The sequence below is a fragment of the Henckelia pumila genome, chromosome 3 (assembly GCF_033568475.1).
Source record: "Henckelia pumila isolate YLH828 chromosome 3, ASM3356847v2, whole genome shotgun sequence".
NCBI lineage: Eukaryota > Viridiplantae > Streptophyta > Magnoliopsida > Lamiales > Gesneriaceae > Henckelia > Henckelia pumila.
In genome coordinates this window covers 177,119,578-177,137,464 of record NC_133122.1, presented here as the reverse complement: position 1 = coordinate 177,137,464, position 17,887 = coordinate 177,119,578, and the positions used below count along the sequence as shown (strand labels likewise).

General features: G+C 32.2%; 4 protein-coding genes across 4 annotated transcripts; 1 reads left to right on the top strand and 3 right to left on the bottom strand.

The window, feature by feature from the left end:
• LOC140893559 (ABC transporter G family member 10-like) lies at nt 1–1,836 on the top strand. Its single transcript, XM_073302645.1, has one exon. The coding sequence runs from the start codon at nt 1–3 to the stop codon at nt 1,834–1,836; it is 1,836 nt and encodes a 611-aa protein (XP_073158746.1).
• Nucleotides 1,837–2,096: 260 nt separating this feature from the next.
• On the bottom strand, nt 2,097–5,058 carry LOC140890651 (cold-responsive protein kinase 1-like). Its single transcript, XM_073298592.1, has 7 exons — nt 4,893–5,058; nt 4,680–4,759; nt 4,421–4,536; nt 4,097–4,307; nt 3,768–4,005; nt 3,380–3,530; nt 2,097–2,642 (listed from the first exon to the last, which is right to left on the bottom strand). The coding sequence occupies exons 1-7, from the start codon at nt 4,907–4,909 to the stop codon at nt 2,403–2,405; spliced, it is 1,053 nt and encodes a 350-aa protein (XP_073154693.1). The 5' UTR covers nt 4,910–5,058; the 3' UTR covers nt 2,097–2,402.
• Nucleotides 5,059–9,880: 4,822 nt separating this feature from the next.
• On the bottom strand, nt 9,881–10,372 carry LOC140890029 (uncharacterized). The gene has a single exon (XM_073297779.1). The coding sequence runs from the start codon at nt 10,370–10,372 to the stop codon at nt 9,881–9,883; it is 492 nt and encodes a 163-aa protein (XP_073153880.1).
• A 2,327-nt stretch (nt 10,373–12,699) lies between these two features.
• Nucleotides 12,700–14,050, bottom strand: LOC140890028 (uncharacterized). Its single transcript, XM_073297777.1, has 4 exons — nt 14,046–14,050; nt 13,403–13,599; nt 13,139–13,342; nt 12,700–13,058 (listed from the first exon to the last, which is right to left on the bottom strand). The coding sequence occupies exons 1-4, from the start codon at nt 14,048–14,050 to the stop codon at nt 12,700–12,702; spliced, it is 765 nt and encodes a 254-aa protein (XP_073153878.1).
• Between the last annotated feature and the right edge of the window lie 3,837 nt (nt 14,051–17,887).

Genomic DNA, 17,887 nt, shown 5'->3' with positions numbered 1-17,887 from the left:
ATGGAACTGCCGATCAAGGCGCCTGTAAACGGTGGTGATAAGAGAGTGACATACAGAATCGAAACTAAGAACTTGTCCTACAGTTTTGAGAGCCCATCTGATAAATTCAGTTGGTTTTTGTCCTGGAGGAGGACAAAGGTATCTCCGAGGTTCATCATCAAGAATGTGAACCTGGCTGCGAAGCCGGGGGAGATCACTGCAATTGCTGGTCCTAGTGGGGCAGGAAAAACGACCCTATTAGAAATTCTAGCTGGGAAGATTTCTCAGAAGAAGGTCTCCGGTCACGTCTTAATCAATGGACGTTCGATAAATGGAGAAAGTTTTCAGAGATTATCAGGCTATGTCACTCAAGACAATGCCTTGTTTCCACTTCTTACAGTGGAAGAAACACTCATCTTCAGCGCGCTTCTGCGGTTGCCAGGAGGGAAACAAGTGGTATTTCGAAGAGTTGAAGTTCTGATGAAGGATCTTGGACTTGATCACATAGCAGGTTCCAGAGTTGGTGAAGGAGGTAGCCAGGGAATTTCAGGAGGGGAGAGGAGGCGATTGTCGATCGGGGTTGAATTAGTCCATGATCCTGCTGTCTTGCTCATAGATGAACCGACGTCAGGCTTGGACTCAGCATCAGCCCTTCATATCATTGCACAGATGAAACTAATGGCGGCTAATCAACTCAAGACGATAGTCTTGACGATACATCAACCAGGCTTCAGAATCCTGGAGCTATTTGACAGACTAGTCCTGCTTTCAAATGGACATGTCCTGCATAATGGTTCACTAAAGCTACTCGAAGAGAGGCTTAAGTACGCCGGCCATTCCATTCCTTCTCATATCAACGTTCTTGAATTCGCCATCGAAGTCACAAACACCATAGCCATCGAAAGTTCAGAAACTGGTGCAGAAACTGAACAAAGACAAGTTAATGCCGAAACTGGCGCTAGATATTCCAGCAACAATAGCGTTAAACCGAAATGTCCGGCCTACACAAACGGCCCCTTTCAAGAAACTCTAATACTCGGGCAAAGATTCAGCAAAAACATATTAAGGACCAAAGAACTCTTTGCAACAAGAGTAATACAAGCTGTGCTAGTGGGGTCGATACTCGGAACTATATACATGAAAGTGGGCAAAGATGAGGGCCAGGTTGCTCTACAAACCCGACTTGGGTTCTTCGCATTTAGTCTCAGTTTTCTGCTGTCATCCACTACCGAAGGCCTTCCAATTTTCTTACAAGAAAGAAGAATATTCATGAGAGAGACTTCAAGAGGAGCATACAGAGTTTCATCTTATGTGATAGCCAACACCATTGTGTTCTTGCCTTTTCTATTAATGGTTGGTTTCCTCTACAGTACAGCAGTTTATTGGCTAGTCGGCCTGAGGCGTGATGTCGACGGTTTCCTCTACTTTACACTGGTAGTTTGGATGGTTGTTCTGATGTCAAATTCTCTGACAGCATGTTGCAGTGCACTAGTACCAAACTTTATCATGGGTACATCTGTTATTGCGGGGCTAATGGGATCTTTCTTTCTTTTTTCTGGGTATTTCATAGCTCGGGACAGTATACCAGATTACTGGATGTTTATGCATTATTTGAGTCTTTTTAAGTACCCGTTCGAAAGTTTCATGGTCAACGAATATGGAGGGAAGGGAGGCAACAAGTGTTTAGAAAGACAAGGAGGTGAATGTAAGCTGTTTGGAAATGGATACCTGAGACAGCATGGCTTGAAGGAGTCACAGAGGTGGAGTAATTTGGCTTTTATGTTGGGCTTTATTTTGGCTTACAGAGGACTTTGTTTTTTCATCTTATGGTACAGAAGTTATAGAACCAGGAGATAAGTTATCAAGCACCACAATCCAGAAACAACTCCTGACTTTTTTAGTACAGTGGAAATTGTATCATATATTCATGTAAGCATCAGATAAAGAGTGAAAAAAATATTCATCTTATAGGCTCTTCTGATTTCTTCTTGAACATAATGCAATAGATAATATGGAGCATTATCCAAGAAAAAAAATGAAATTTGATATCCATTCATAATATTCTCTCTTTTACCTATTTGGTTCAAAAACTGATAACTGCAGTTTACATACATGTATAATAGGCCACTTTTCCTTGTTCTCTAATAGTAACTTATGGTGCTTAAATGCAAATCCAGATGATAAAATATATGAAATTATACAAGACTGCCCAAAAGATCCACAGATTCTTGAAGCATTATAATTTAAAGATATGTAATTAAGGCCCAAAATGAAGATCATTTACGGATTTGGCTCCCTTCGGTCATATATTGAAGTGAGAGTCATAGTGGCATAGTGGCATGCGACATGTCTGTGCTTTGTGTCGACGAAGACTCATCTTGTGCTCCCCATCCTGGAGATGATAGATTAGGTACATTGCTCGACTACTTCTGGGTAAATAGCTCTTTCACCACGCCCGGCTTTGACATCTTCATCTCGTCCACATCCATCTCACCATTAAGCATTTTGGCAACAGTAGACATCGTTGGTCTATCTTTTGGAAAATCTTGGGTACACAGAAGCCCGATTTTCAAATATCTGCAGGCCTCGGTAGCATTAAATTCCCCTTCAAGTGATGTATCCACCAGATCAACCAGCTTCCCTTTCTCATACAGTCTCCATGCCTAGACCAAAAATTGCAATGTAGTACATTCAGTAAAGTAGCAGCAGCTCATATTCCATCAAAACACCAGCATATCTAATTCCAACATAATGCAAACGACCTTTGCAAACCCGTTCATTCCAATTTTAGGAATGCATCCGGCTTCTGTTGATGATAGCACTAGGTAAAATGAGATAGATTTTTACAAGGAAAAAAATCTTCTCTTCCAACTCTTTTCCTCTACCCCTCCTCTTGTTCCCACCATCAGTGCAATCAAAAAACTTTGTATAAGTAATAAGTACTACGGTACAACCTTTTCACACAAAAAAGATACAAACTCGGTAAATGATGGAGCCTGATGGTGGCCCTGATTAGTGTACTCTCTACAAATGCTAATCAAATAACAGTTTGTTACTTTGTTTCATGCCACGCCAACTTGTATACACCGGTTGCATTAATTAAACTCCGAGCTGGAGGTATATATTCTTACATCCAAAATAGAAAAAAGTCAAAACTATTACCAATTAACAGATCCATGGACTAACTAAACTTGCTTCCAGTGGATCATTTTTGCAGCCATGACAAATAAAAACAATCCAACGGTGGAAGTAACAAGAGCCAATTCCTGACATGTTTTGTTTTTTCAAATGAAATAGTCTCCTGTTTAGCTGATTACATGAGTAAATCTGTTGCATGGAAAACAATCTCTAGATTACTTCTCATTACTATCAAGCAAACTGTAAAACAAGATCTCCATACCCTTTCGAGAAGAATTCGATCTTCAGCAGGTAATCTCCTGTTTGTGTTGGGTCTTCCGCATACGATTTCTATGAGAAGAACACCAAAACTATATATATCAGCTTTCCGTGTCAACTTGCCACGAACCGCATACTCAGGAGCCAAGTAACCCCTATAAATTGAAAACACTGGTCCTTGTTATTCAAACTTCAATAACAATGTGATTAAAACGACAGGGACATTAACGATATTGAACTCCTTAGTTCAAAATTACACACACAGAAGTGCCAATTTATCCTAAATATATTCACTTGTCCCATGCCAAAATTTCCAGTATCAATCCTGGTACCACATTGTTAGGATCAACATCACACACACACACAACAGGGCAAGAAACTCGACAACTCACCATGTTCCCGCAACCCGTGTGCTAATGTGAGTCAAGTAATCTGGAAAAATCTTAGCTAGACCAAAATCCGAGATTTTTGGGGTGAAATCTTTGTCAAGCAGAATATTGCTGGCTTTAATGTCTCTATGAACAATGTGAGGCAGGACTTCTTCATGGAGGAATTCAAGCCCTTCTGCTACTCCCATGCAGATTTTAGCCCGTGTTTTCCAGTCAAACTGATGAGTACTGTAACGGCCACCTACATCACAGGCTAATGTTCAATATCCTTTAGCCATAAACTAGAAATTACAAGAATGTTAAGAATATATATATATGTATGAATATACTACCAAGAAGTGTTTGAGCAAGGCTATTGTTTTCAAGATAGCCATACACCAATATTCTATGGTTTCCTTCTGTGCAGCAACCATACAATTTGACCAGGTTCACATGTTCCATGCCTGATATCACCATTATCTCGGTTAAAAACTCCCGCACGCCTTGTATAGACTGGGCTGAAAGAACTTTTATTGCTGCTAAGTTGTCATCCTTCAGTCTTCCCTACAAATTATAACATAATTTCATGGCTAGAATGTCGAGCAAGAGTCGAACAACGTGCCTAATAACATCAAACTGCTCAAAACCAGGATCAAGCAAGATGGCTTATAAATTACCTTGTAGACAGAACCAAAGCCTCCTTCTCCGATTTTATTCTCTGAACTAAAATTTCCAGTAGCATCTTGTAATTCTTTGTAACTATACAATTTAACATTTTCAACGCCTGAGATTTCTGCATTTAAGTTTTGAACACTCTCAGAGATGCTCTTACATATATAAAGGAAAAAAAAAGAGAATAAACTGCATCATGTAAATTTACTCAAAAACATGTATTCCAGTTACACAAGATTTGAAATATGGATTCAGGACACCTACCTCTATTGATATCTAAATCTTCTTTAGCTTGTGACATAAAGCATACGGTGAAACAACTCATCTCACCCGTCACATAAAACCTGGAATAACATATATGTTAATCCTCTTCCTGTGATTAAGAAACACAAAAATATATATGTATACTTGATTCACCACATATGCTATATATCGCTTATAAAATACATCTATAAAACAACGGTTTGAGATCTTTACGAGACATTTGGGAACATTAAATACTATATAAACATTTGCAACGAGAATTATTGTCTCTTTCCAGATTGCCCGCCCCCCTTCCAAGAAACAAAAACAACTGGGCGTGAAGTGAATCAGGAGGGCCTTGTGCTGAAGCAATTTATGTGGTAAACACGAAAGATCGAGTATTTACAGGGAATACAATTATATTCTTGATTCTTGGGCACTTGTGGGGTTTGACCGATCGAGGTCGATGGGAAGAGTTGGGATTAATTCTGAAGAAAATATCTAGCTTAGCATTTAATGACGGATAAAGTCTCTGTCTTTCCGTATGGCTTCCCCTGCCTAGAATGATTTCGCTGTAAAAACTTGTGCTTAATTGGAATGAATATCGAGTAATGGCAGCTTCATGCATTTACGTGCGTAATAATAATGACTTTTTATTTAATTACAAAATGTGTATTAAATATTACTCCCTCCGTCCCATATATAATGTCTTCTTTGAATGAGTCCCATATATAATGTCTTCTTTGAATTTTTACACAGATTAAAAAAAATGTATTGGAAAAGCAAATTTTATATAAATTTCCTATTTTATCTCTATTTAATGTATTAAAAAATAATTGCACAATTTTCAAAGTGTAGTTAATAGGGGTATATTAGTAAAGAAGTGTAAAAAAATATTACTAAATATGATATATGACTATATATTTGGGACAAATAAAAAAGAAAATATGGACAATATAATTGGGACGGATGGAGTACAATTCTTTTAGTATATTTTAAAATATTATATTTCTAACAAAAAAATATTTAGCAACTGTCCACAAAAAAAGGAAAAGAAAATTGCTATTTATTTGAAATTAAAAACAGGAAACGATGCAACGTTTAGAATCTCTTATAATTATTGAATTTATATTTTAAACATTTTTTATTTTAATTAACTTTTCGAAAAATCAATCATAAGCAAGACTTTAGACTTGTTCCTCGTCCTTTACTTAGTCAAAGTATAACCAGTGTTTACATGCTATATTGAGTTTAACATTCTCGGTGTAATTGTATAAAAATTCAAAATGAATAACGTAGATTCCAATAGTATTTTTTTTATTTTAGATATTAACACAAATATCTTGTATAAAATATATCGAGAATAATATTCTTGGTGTAACATATAATAAATGAATTGAAAGATGGAAAACCCAACGCTACAAGATTAAGCTGATGAATTTAATTAATTAATGCGTCTATTGGATTCATTATAAACAAAGTTTGGGTAATATGACATCGATTAAAAGTAATTTGTTAGAGCAGTCACAAATTTCGTTTCTAATCCGTCTCTAATTTTGTCTATAAAAAATATACAAAAAACTGTCTCTAATCCATTTTTAATTCTATCTCAAATATCAAAAAATATTCAATTTATTTAAAAGTAAAACAAATTTATATATCTGTCTTAAATCCGTCTCTAATTTATTTATTTTTGAAACAGATTCGTTTCCGTCTCAAAATTTCTGTTTCTGATACCATGTATTCTTGTAGTGATATTGGATTGGTACATTAATGTTGCATTTGGATTGATGGATTTCCAATTGAAGTAAAAAAAAAAAAGTGCTTAGATAGTCATAAGAGATTTTAGATCTTTCATTCTAATTTTAACCAAAATGAATACAGTAAATTTGAAGTGTGGATTTGAAATCAAAATTTTCAATCTAAATGCAACCAAAGGTCGTGTTTGAATAAAAAAATTTGGATTTGTAGCAAGGTTTCATATATTTCAATTAATTAGGCTGGAGGGTGGATTCAACCATATAAAACAAAAAATACAATCGAACAACACAAGAGTTTCAAATCATATATATATATATATATATATGATTTGAAACTCTTTCAACAACATAAGGGAAGGAGGGGTTTGTCTTCCTCTACCTTCTCTTGCTATTGGATTTGGTTACGCCGAGAGGAACACACCTTGATCTGTCATTCCTTCCTCGCGCACTGTCGATCAGGGCCCCAGGGATCTCAGATGAGGGACCTGGGAGAGCCGCCGGGAGTCCCCGTCGTGAGGTTAGCTCTACCGGTTGTGATATTGATCTTACGGGGGGAACGAAATCAAAGCTTAACTCATGCCCCAGGAATCCCTGGAGGGGGTACGAGCTAATCTTTTACTAGAGGGAAAGCTGGGGACTTAAGACTATGCGCGTCGCGTGCGGAACAGCTATAATTCCATAGGTCTTACTTGTTCGATTGTATTTTTTGTTTTATATGGTTGAATCCACCCTCCAGCCTAATTAATTGAAATATATGAAACCTTGCTATTATATATATATATATATATACATATATATATATATCGAATAAATACAATAGATTTAAGAATTGATCTTTTGTGAGACGAATCAAACTTGCTCATATTTATAATAAATAGTTATAATATTTTCATAATCGGACCGGTGATCGAACCGGTTTACCTTAAAAAACGGTCCAACTAGAATTAATAATATATTTTAAATTTTTAAAAACCTAAAAAAAGTATATAAATAGACAAAAATGTATTTATCATAGTTTGAAAACTAAATAACCATAATGTTTCAAAAAAAAAAAACTAAATAACCATATAAATATATTCAAATATTAATTATAGTTACATATTTTTTTAAAAATTAATTAAAAATGTTTAAAAAAACTCTTATATTACTAAAATAATATTTTTAAATAAAGTAAAAATTCCAAATAATATTATATATATAATAAAATATTAAATTAAGGTTTTATAATTTAAAAAACTAATTTAAAAAAATAAAAAAAAATCAAAAATCGGTTGAATTGGTTCTTGACCGGTTTTCGGCCAGTTTTCAACCGTTTCGACCGGTTCGTGATTGGTTTTTGACCGATTTTGATCGGTTCCGACCACTAGAGCGGTTTTTAGGAGTAATTCGGACCTGACCATTGATCGGTTTCCCGTCGAACCATCCGGTCCGGTCCGATTTTGAAAACATGACTTTTGACATAAAAGTAATACAATATATATCATGAGTGACTCAATTAGGAGATGTGTTTCACAAAATTTATCTTTAAAATAACCTCACAATAATTTTTGTGTAGATTTAAAATATGGATTTGAATTCCACTCAATAATCCAGTATCCTAAATTGTTCTGCAATATGTGTGAAATATTGGTTAACTTTTTTATAATTTGGATATTTTTTAAAGAAAACTAAAATGGATTTTATTTTTTATAAGGAAGATGTCAGGAATTTTACAAAAATTAAAATTTCATGTATTTATTTTTATTGTTAATGATAACAAATATATATATATATATATGATCATCTGCACCTTAGGGCACCCTAAGGTGCAGATGATCAGCTCTCTCTCTCTATATATATAACTCGATAAAACTCATTTTAACTTTTCAACGGACGCCGCGAGATTTCAATGCCTGCCCCTCATTTAAAAAATAAAATTCATTAAATTTTTCATAATTTTATATAATTTTATTTATATTTGTCACCGAAATATTTTATATTAATAATTTATAAACAATTAAATGAGAAATGTTAGTTTTTTTCTTCTTCTTTAAATCGATCGAATGAAAAATGTTAGTTGTCACAATGATCTCGTGGGAAAATTCCATGCTAATATATATATCGGGCAGCTCAAAATTTCATTGGTAAATTAAATTTTGAGCTAATTCGATCTATCGGTCTATCCTTCGAGCACTCCTCGAAAAATAACATCATAATCCGTTGATATGAGACTTACATTTTGTCCATGTGGCACAAACACATGTCAAATGTGAAATTGAGCAAAAGGAAGCACAAGTCTAAACTCTTAAAAATAAGCGAAAATAGGGCCAGTTTGGATAAAAAATCATTGGCTTAAAAAAGCACTTAAATAAATTCAGTTTTTTAAAGTGTTTTTATAATAATAAAAAAAAGGCAGAAACAGTTTTAGCGTTTAGATAAATGTTGAAAAAGTGATTTTTTAAATAGAAATATAAGCATAAGCCAAAAAATCAAAATTTCTGACCTTTAAAAAACCCACTTATTTGTGCTTAAATAAGTGTTTTTTTAAAAACAGTTGTTGTAACCAAACACCTAACTTTTTAAAAAAATCACTTTTTTTAAAAAAAATAAGTGATTTTCTTTGGTTGGCTTCCGTAACCAAATACACTCTAGATCTAGATGTGAACGTAAGATACATTTTTCTTGGTTCGATTAAAATAAAACGGACAAATTAACTATAAAATGAAAATAACTTCTTCAAATGACATTAACGTGTATTAGGTCACTATGAATTGAATAAACATATTTTTACAAGCTAGAAATCTATAATGAAGTCTGGAAACCTGAAATTGATCAACTAAAGTTACTAAACTACTAAAGCATGCATGAACAAGATACTGAAAATAGAGATTGAAATCTGCCATGGTTGCGTTTTGAAAGAATATAATGATTTCAAAACCATAGATTTTCGATTGTATTTTTATGTTTAACAATAAAATAATAGATCAAATTTCAAATTCATCTCCTACTTATTTACACATTATTTATAATGACTCCATTATTGAGTTTTGGTGAAATTCGTCCTAATTAACATAAAAACTATGTAAACAGGAAAAAGAATAAATTTGAAGTTTATGATGTTATTTTTAAACAATAAAAATACATTTAAATATATTTGAAATTAATGGATTTGAAACCTTCTAATTGAAACACAAAAATGTTGATTTCGTGAAATTCATCCTAATTTTGTTCTTTTATGGTTATCCCCATTGATTTTTGTTCCACTCTACCCAATTTACTCTCGGTTTTTTCCGATTATGTTGTGCACTCCAATCTGACTTGTCTCTTTAATTTTTTTTTGACGGACAACTTGTAATATTATTGAGAATAATCATTCATTACAAGACGACCCAACCAAAACGAGAATTCACCATTTACCCAAGTAAAAGGTAAGTGGGAAGAAAAAGCAAAATGAGCAAAATGATGAGCCACACTATTAGCAACTCAGTTGATATGACTAATCCCCGCGATTATAGGCTCCTTCAACAGTGAAGTTATCTCTTGAGCACAATCTCCCACATAGCCAAGATTTTTTTGATTGGTAGTGACTGCTTGCACTGCCAATAAGGAATCCGATTCAATATGCACATTTATGAACCCCATTTCATATAGAAGCTTAACTCCCTCCTTGATCGCCAATAGCTCTCCATGCACTACTGACAATGGTTGAGTAATTTGTTTGCCAAAAGCCAACAGTAAACGCCCTTGACAATCTCGCAATAAACCCCCTACACTAGCACGATTTAAGTGAGAATTGATAGTAGCATATGTGTTAAGTTTAAAAGCATTATGAGGCGGCGCAACCCACTTCCTATCTCTCCTCGCCCCTGCAATCACCACATTCTTCCTATCAAGATATTTGAATTTGCGAAAATCAGTAAGTAGAACAGAGCTCCACCCCAAAGTCTTCTGATATCTTTCCCCGTCGATTTCCATGTACAAACTCTTGCTTAGATTTTCAAACAGCCCAAGTGTAGACTGCAAATTCCTCAAACTCCTCGTTTAGCTTTTCTTTCAACCAACCACAAAAATCCAAAGTACACTCCCATTACCCCTCACGAATAAAGTGTATGATTCCAAAGATGCTTACTAGCACAACAATAGAATAGAGCATGACATGTTGTATCATAAGGGAAATTGCAAAGTGAACAATTTACACTAACCGGAACATGATGTCGGGCCAAATTCAAATTTGATGCATTACAGTCATGAGCAACTCTCCATCAAAAACTCCGAACTTTGGGAAGAATTGCGAGACTCCATAGAAATGACCACCATTCTTCATTGGGGTGAGCCTGTTGATCAGCTTTCAACTTTTGTTCCTATTTCTTTGGGCTCAAACATTTGAGAAGGATTTGTCTAAAAAAAAACATTTGAGAAGGTAAATTTTTTTTTTACAAGAAAAAAAAAATTATTGGCCAACCGTTTTTTAAAAAAATGACTTGGAAATCCGCAACTACCACCTTTCAATTGTACTAGCTAAACTCCCGATCTAACAATAAACTATAAATTACGCTAGTTGGGTAAATCACAGTGAGTAAACCTAGTGCGAGAAGTTAGTCCAAGAAAATGTTGACAGAGAAATCGAAGACCGTGATTGACCAACTTTTGTTCCTATTTCTTTGGGCTCAAACATCTTAAGTCATTAAAAAAATTGATTGGCAGTTTTCCCTTTAATCAATCATTGGGTCGACAATATTAATTACAATTGATATATATCTATATAGATATAGATTAGCTAATTGAGATTTGCACTATATCAATTGCAATCATCTCTTATACTTCATCATACATATTTAAATCAGGTAAATAAATATGTTATATAATCTATTAATCAAATTACCAATTAATATCAATTTCACTTCTTAAATTCATTAAAATATAAAAATATCTAGTATTTGTGGAATATTAAAAATTTTAAAAAAAATTGTTACTTTAATGCTATTGTTATACTTAAAAAAACTGAAATTTGATGTATGAGGATTTATTTCTCACAAAAGTTTTAATTTAAAAGATTTTAATAAAAAAATTTAAAATTATATACCCATAATCACATAGTTCTTTAATATTATATTATAAGTTTAATTACCATGAAAGTTAGTTTAGTTAAAAAAAATTATCTTAGATTTTAATCGATGTTTTCACTTTTTTATTATGAATAGTAAGAATATATATACGTGTATATAGAATAATTTAATTTTTATTATATCTAAAAAATTTCATTTAATTCTTACTAGTTATCGATGTATACATGGTGCATGTGCAACATAATAAAAATATACGTACAAAATTGAGAAATGTTGTAAATAAATAAATATATAAAGTGGAAAGAAGTTGATAATTTGTTCATTTAAATTTTAAATAGGAGATGCTAGAAAAATATAATTTGATATCGATCATTTTGTCCCTTATCAATAGGAGAATGTGTATTTTTTAAGGCTGAATATATAATTTGACATTGATGTCATATTGACGGACCAAGTCAGTTAGTATAAATGTATCACGCTTTAACATCCCCCACCCCCAACACACACACACACATATATATACACATATTGTAATTAATTGTCGCGTTTGAATTCAAATATTAATGTTTAATTATTTATTTTTTAAAGAATATTTCAATGTAAAAAATATATAATCTGATGTTTGAGGATTTATTTTTTCACAAGAGTTTTGATTTAAAAAAATTTAATAAAAATTTGAAAATGCTATATTATATTATAAGTTTGTTGGATTTGAAAATGCAAGCAATTTTGATTTTGATTATACTAAAACTTGGTATTGTGTTTCTAACATATTACTCAAGTGTATAGTTGATAGAAGTCATAGAACACATTTTGGAAGTTTTGAGATATTGAACTCGAATTCAACTAAGATGAATTTTTGGCGAGATGAACAAGTATATCTCATAGCTCGGTGATCCAAATGACCAGGGACGTAGCCAGATACTTTTGTTCTGGTGGGCGAAATTTCATTTCAACCGAACTTATAATCATACAAAATATACGACATATTAAATTAACATTAAAGATGAAAATGAAAAATATGAAGATCATACAATAAAAATATATATAACAAAATTTTACTTGAGTCGCAACTTGCGATTCTTCAAAATATATATCAAATTTGTCAATAACAAACTCAGTATCAATAGTAGTAGCAATCTCTCTTTTAATAAAGATAACCATGGTATTGGTTAAGAACTCGTTAGCCATTTTATTACGAAGTAACGTCTTGATGAGTTTCATCCCCGAAAAAGCTCACTCTGTAGTTGCTGTAGAAATCGAAAGGGTCAACACCAATCGAATCAATTTGTCAATTAAGGGGTAGATGTGTGACTTACTGGTTGCAACCAATGTTTGACACAAGTGAGGAAGCGAGTCAAGTTTCTGAAATCGTTCATGATGAGGCACATCAAACTTATGGTGGTCTAGTTGTCTCTCCAAATCTTCTCTTTCTTCTTTAGTAAAATCTTTATGATAAAACTTATCAACTAGAGAACAAACAGCAGAGGGATAAAATGATTTGAACCCATCTACAGGATTCAATGCATTACTAAGAGTAAGAAGTTCCATCGTTATCTCCGAAAATCTATCATTCAGTTCCATCAACTGAAAATCTATACAACATTGAAGATATGAAAATGATAGTGATATTGTACTATTATATCATTCTTCTACTGACATGAACGCTTTGTACCTTTCATATAACGGTTCTCCAAATGAGGCACATCAACATCATTATATTCACAAAACTCTATCACATTCAAAATAAAACTTTCCCATCTATCATTTCGGATCTGTTGAAGAACCAACTTAGTAGTACTGACTAAATCCATGGCACTCAAAATATCGATGTTGTCTTTTTGCAATTTTTGACGCAACATATCTGATACTCCAAAAACTTCACGCATAAAAAATAAGATGAATACAAACTCAAATGATTTTATATTCAAACACAAACCTTTAGCCTCACCATGAATATTATTGTTCAATCTCCGAACAGAGTTAAAATGTGAGCTCCAACGAGTAGCTCTAGCTCGTTGAAAAGAACAACCTTGATTAGCTCCAGTACCAGTCTCAAATTCCCCTGATGCTATCAAATCAATAACTTCAGCTTCTCGAATTGATTTTAACTGAAAATGACGTTTACTAGAAGCACTAACAAAATTAACAATTGTGCTTAGAGTTGAAAAGAAACGCTACACATCATGCACTTCTTTAGATACTACAACCAAAGCAAGTTGTAGTCTGTGAGCAAAATTTGAACTACTTGATTGGTCCTTAATCCTCTACATAAACAGAATTAAATTTATACTAAATAACATAATTGATATAATATTATATATAACAATTAACAAACAATGGATGGTAAAACTAATTAAATCACAATCTCGATTTTCTAGACTAACTTTTTCACATGTATACAATTGGTTCTAATAATTTTTTAACAAAAATTGAATAATAAACAATAAATAATATATTTGAATAAATTTTGAACTAAAAAATATATCTAAAGTAAAATTGACTAATTTGATCCAGAAAACATATAAACTTGAAAAACGAACTTGTTCAGAATCATTACACTTTAATAGTTAATGCAGTACCTCATATTTTACATAATAATAATAATAAAAGAAAAATATGACAGTATAAAACTCATTACCCAAATTGTTGGAAGTTTTGATACTAATTAGTGGAGTGGGGTCGTCAATCGTGATTACTGATTGGTGGTCGTGGGACACTAGGTTTGTTGACGCCAGACCGAGACGGACGAATAAAAAATTCAGAATCTCGATTCTCAATCTCTTATGTTCTGTAGTTATCGTATACTGATATGCATTATATATTATATATATACTAAATAACTAAGTGGGCCATGATTTATAGCTAAGGCCCAAATTGAGTGCATTAAAAAAATCTGCAGGTTAGAAAAACTTTACAATAAATATAATAATATAAGTGGGCTTAACATGGTAAAGAAAAATGAACAAAATCTGCTAGGCAAGAGCCCACTTTTGCCCATATGACTTGTCTGTCCCTGCAAATGACTATGCGTCAAACTGTTGTACAGTCAACTAAAAAAATATACAAGTCATATTGCAGATCATGAGAACCAATTCGGATGTTTGCTAGGTAAACCATCATCTCTAGATAGAGCTGGACGAAATTGCAGCAAATAGATTGATAGACCATCTCTGGTTTAATGCTCATATCTCTCGGTTTCGTCATCCAAATTGAACGATTAAGTATGCTTTAAAAAGCTAAGAACATGATCTACAAATCCTCTTCACAAGTCAAAGTCTGACTCGGAGCCTATGATTCTTATAAATTGCATGGAAGTTTCTGGTTTTGCACAAGTTGATGATAAAACTCAAGATTATACACAGTCTGGTATTTCGAGCATATCTCTCTCATACAAACTCTAAATTGAGTGATTCTTAATTCCATGGAAATCTAAGATAGAGGACTAAATCTTTTATGCTCATCACTTTACCCAGAAATCAACGTATCAAGATTTATATTCACATGACCTGTCAACATCTTCTCACCTAGTGAGGCTCTCGACCGATGAAGCTCACTCAACTATGTTTGAGTATGTCTGGTATTTCGAGCATAACTTTCTCATATGAACTCCGAATGGAGTGATTCTTAATTAGTTGAAAAGCCAAGACAAAGGGCTACAATTTTTATGCTCATCACTTGCCCAGAAATCAATGTATCAAGATCTATAAACACCGGATCAGACATCACTTACTCAACTAGTCGAGGTGTTCTCACCTAGTCTCTCAATCGGTCGAGATGATATCACCTAGTCTCTCAACCGGTCGAGGTGTTTTCACCTGGTGTTGTCACCTGGTCCTCTCAACTATTTTTTTTATCAACCAACAAGCAACTATCCAGAAACGCAATATGATTGTTTTGTTGACAGAAACAGTACACAACTTTTTCCAATGGTCATATTCTTGTATCTAACGGCTATATGAATATGGAGGCTATAAATACAACATCTTGAAGATCAAACAAGAACTTTTCATGGTGATTCAAAGCATGGGTAGATTATACAATAAAAATAAGCTAGAATGAGAACAAACCCAAGAAAGTGAGATGCGAAGAACAAGAAGAGAGAAGATCTTTCAAAGTTAAATCCTCCACATCAAATAAAATTTGTAGAATACTCTTCGATGTTCAAGCATTGAAGAATACATCATTTTAAGAGAGTTCACTCACACAAAAGAGATATGTACTTCATATAATAGTTGAGTGAGAGTCTTTTCATAAAGACATTAAAGAATGTGTAATCTTTGTATTTGGTTGTGAGATTTGTTGTCCCAATCATAGTAGAGAGATAATAGGAGTTTTGATTTAGGCGACGAGTAAGTCCTAATTTTGGAGTGGGTTATTACAAAGATTTGTAAAATCAAAGTCTTCTAGTGAAATCCTTCCGACAACGGAAGAAGTGGAGATGTAGAAGGATGTTGCCTTTGAACTTCCATAAACAAATTCATGTGTTTTTATTTATCACATTTACATAGTGCTACTGTTTTTTAATAGTTTTTTGAAGCATTTTATGTGTTTTCTAAAATACCAAAATCTTGCATACAAAGTATTTGATAAAAATGCTTCAATCATAATATTTTTATTATCTTAACTTGCATCATTTTCAAATGATTTCCAAAATTCTTACTCTGTTTTTAGAGAATTATGTTGAGTGTCTTCCACTTGATTTTGTAACCAAACTCAATATAATCTCTCGGTGCTCGGTTCGTTTTTGAACATTTTAAGAACGAGCTACTGTAACTCAAAATATTTTAAAGTGTATATTCGCTCCCCTCTACATACGTTTTCGATCCCAACAAGGTTTAATTACCATAAAAGTCGGTTTAGTTATAAAAAACTAATTTATCTTAAATTTTAATCAATGTTTTCAGTTTTTTATTATAAATAATGAATGCGTATACGTGTATATTAAATTATTTAATTTTTATTATATCTCAAAATTTTCATAAATACTAAATATTAATTCTTATACTATAATTATTTTGTCCCGTTTGAATTCAAATATCAATGTTAATTATTTATTTTGTTTAATCAATATTTTAAAGTTTCCATTATTAATAATACATGTATATAATATATATATATATATATATGAGTTTAAATATATGAAAAGAAAAAAAGTATAGTTTTTAATTAAAATAAAATTTACTCGAAGTAACAATTTTTTCATTATATTTTAATATTTCTATAAATACCAGATAATTTTTATATTATAATAAAGGTAAGAAGTGAAAGAGAGATTAATTGGTAATTTGAGCAGTATATTATATAACATATTTATTTACATAACTTAAACATGTAGGTGGAATGACTAAAAAAAAACACTTAGAAGTGTAAGAGAGGATTGTGATTGACATTATATCTATATACTTATCATAAAAAATTTTAATGACAAATTCTAAATAAATCATTACTTATATAATCACTTTGAATAAAGTAGATGAGATAATGGCTATACTAAATTTAAATAGACTATAGAAGAATAGATAATAACTTTTTTTTTATGATGCACAAAATTGCTTTTTTGGATATACAGTAAGGCCCCGTTTGGATTTGGTAGACATTTTTTTTAAAAAAAATACTTTTTTTAAGCTATAATTTTTGGCTTTTGAAAAAGCTCTAATTTTGACTTTAAAAAGTGCTTATTTAAGCACTTTTTTGGTAAACCAAACACCTTGTTAACTGAAAAGCACTTAAAAAAATGTTTTTTTGACCTAATTTTTGAAACCAAACGGGGCCTAAATAAATTTTCATTAATATAATAACATACAGATCAAACTAATCAGATAAGCAGCACATTAAGATATAATATTTTATCAAGCACGATTATTCATTGAAATTTCATCAAATAAGTTACCGTTTGGTTTGCCATATTATTAATCTATGTATAACTTATCTTATCACATCTCACTCTCACGTTCTTTTGTCATATTATTTATCATCCATTAATTACTTATCTTACATCAATCAAATCATTAATTATTTATCCTGCATCAATCAAATCATTGAATTTAAATTACTACATTACCCTTAATAAATAATAATATTCATATTTTATTAATTATTAAAATGTCAAAATGATAATTTACTATTTTTACATAAAATTTAATCAATCAAATCAAATATACTATAATCTATCAATCAAATCAAATACTATATTAACTATCATTTCTTATTTATTTTTTATTATAATATATTACTTATCTATATATTATTTATGTTATCATTAACTCCAAACGGTACCTAAGTGAATAACATAGTAGCACAACTAATATATATATATATATATATATATATATATGTCAAAATGGGCAAGCGGAGCGGGTTGACCCACAACTCGTCACAACCCACAATTAGACCGGGCAGGTGGTTGGGCGGGGTCGGCCCA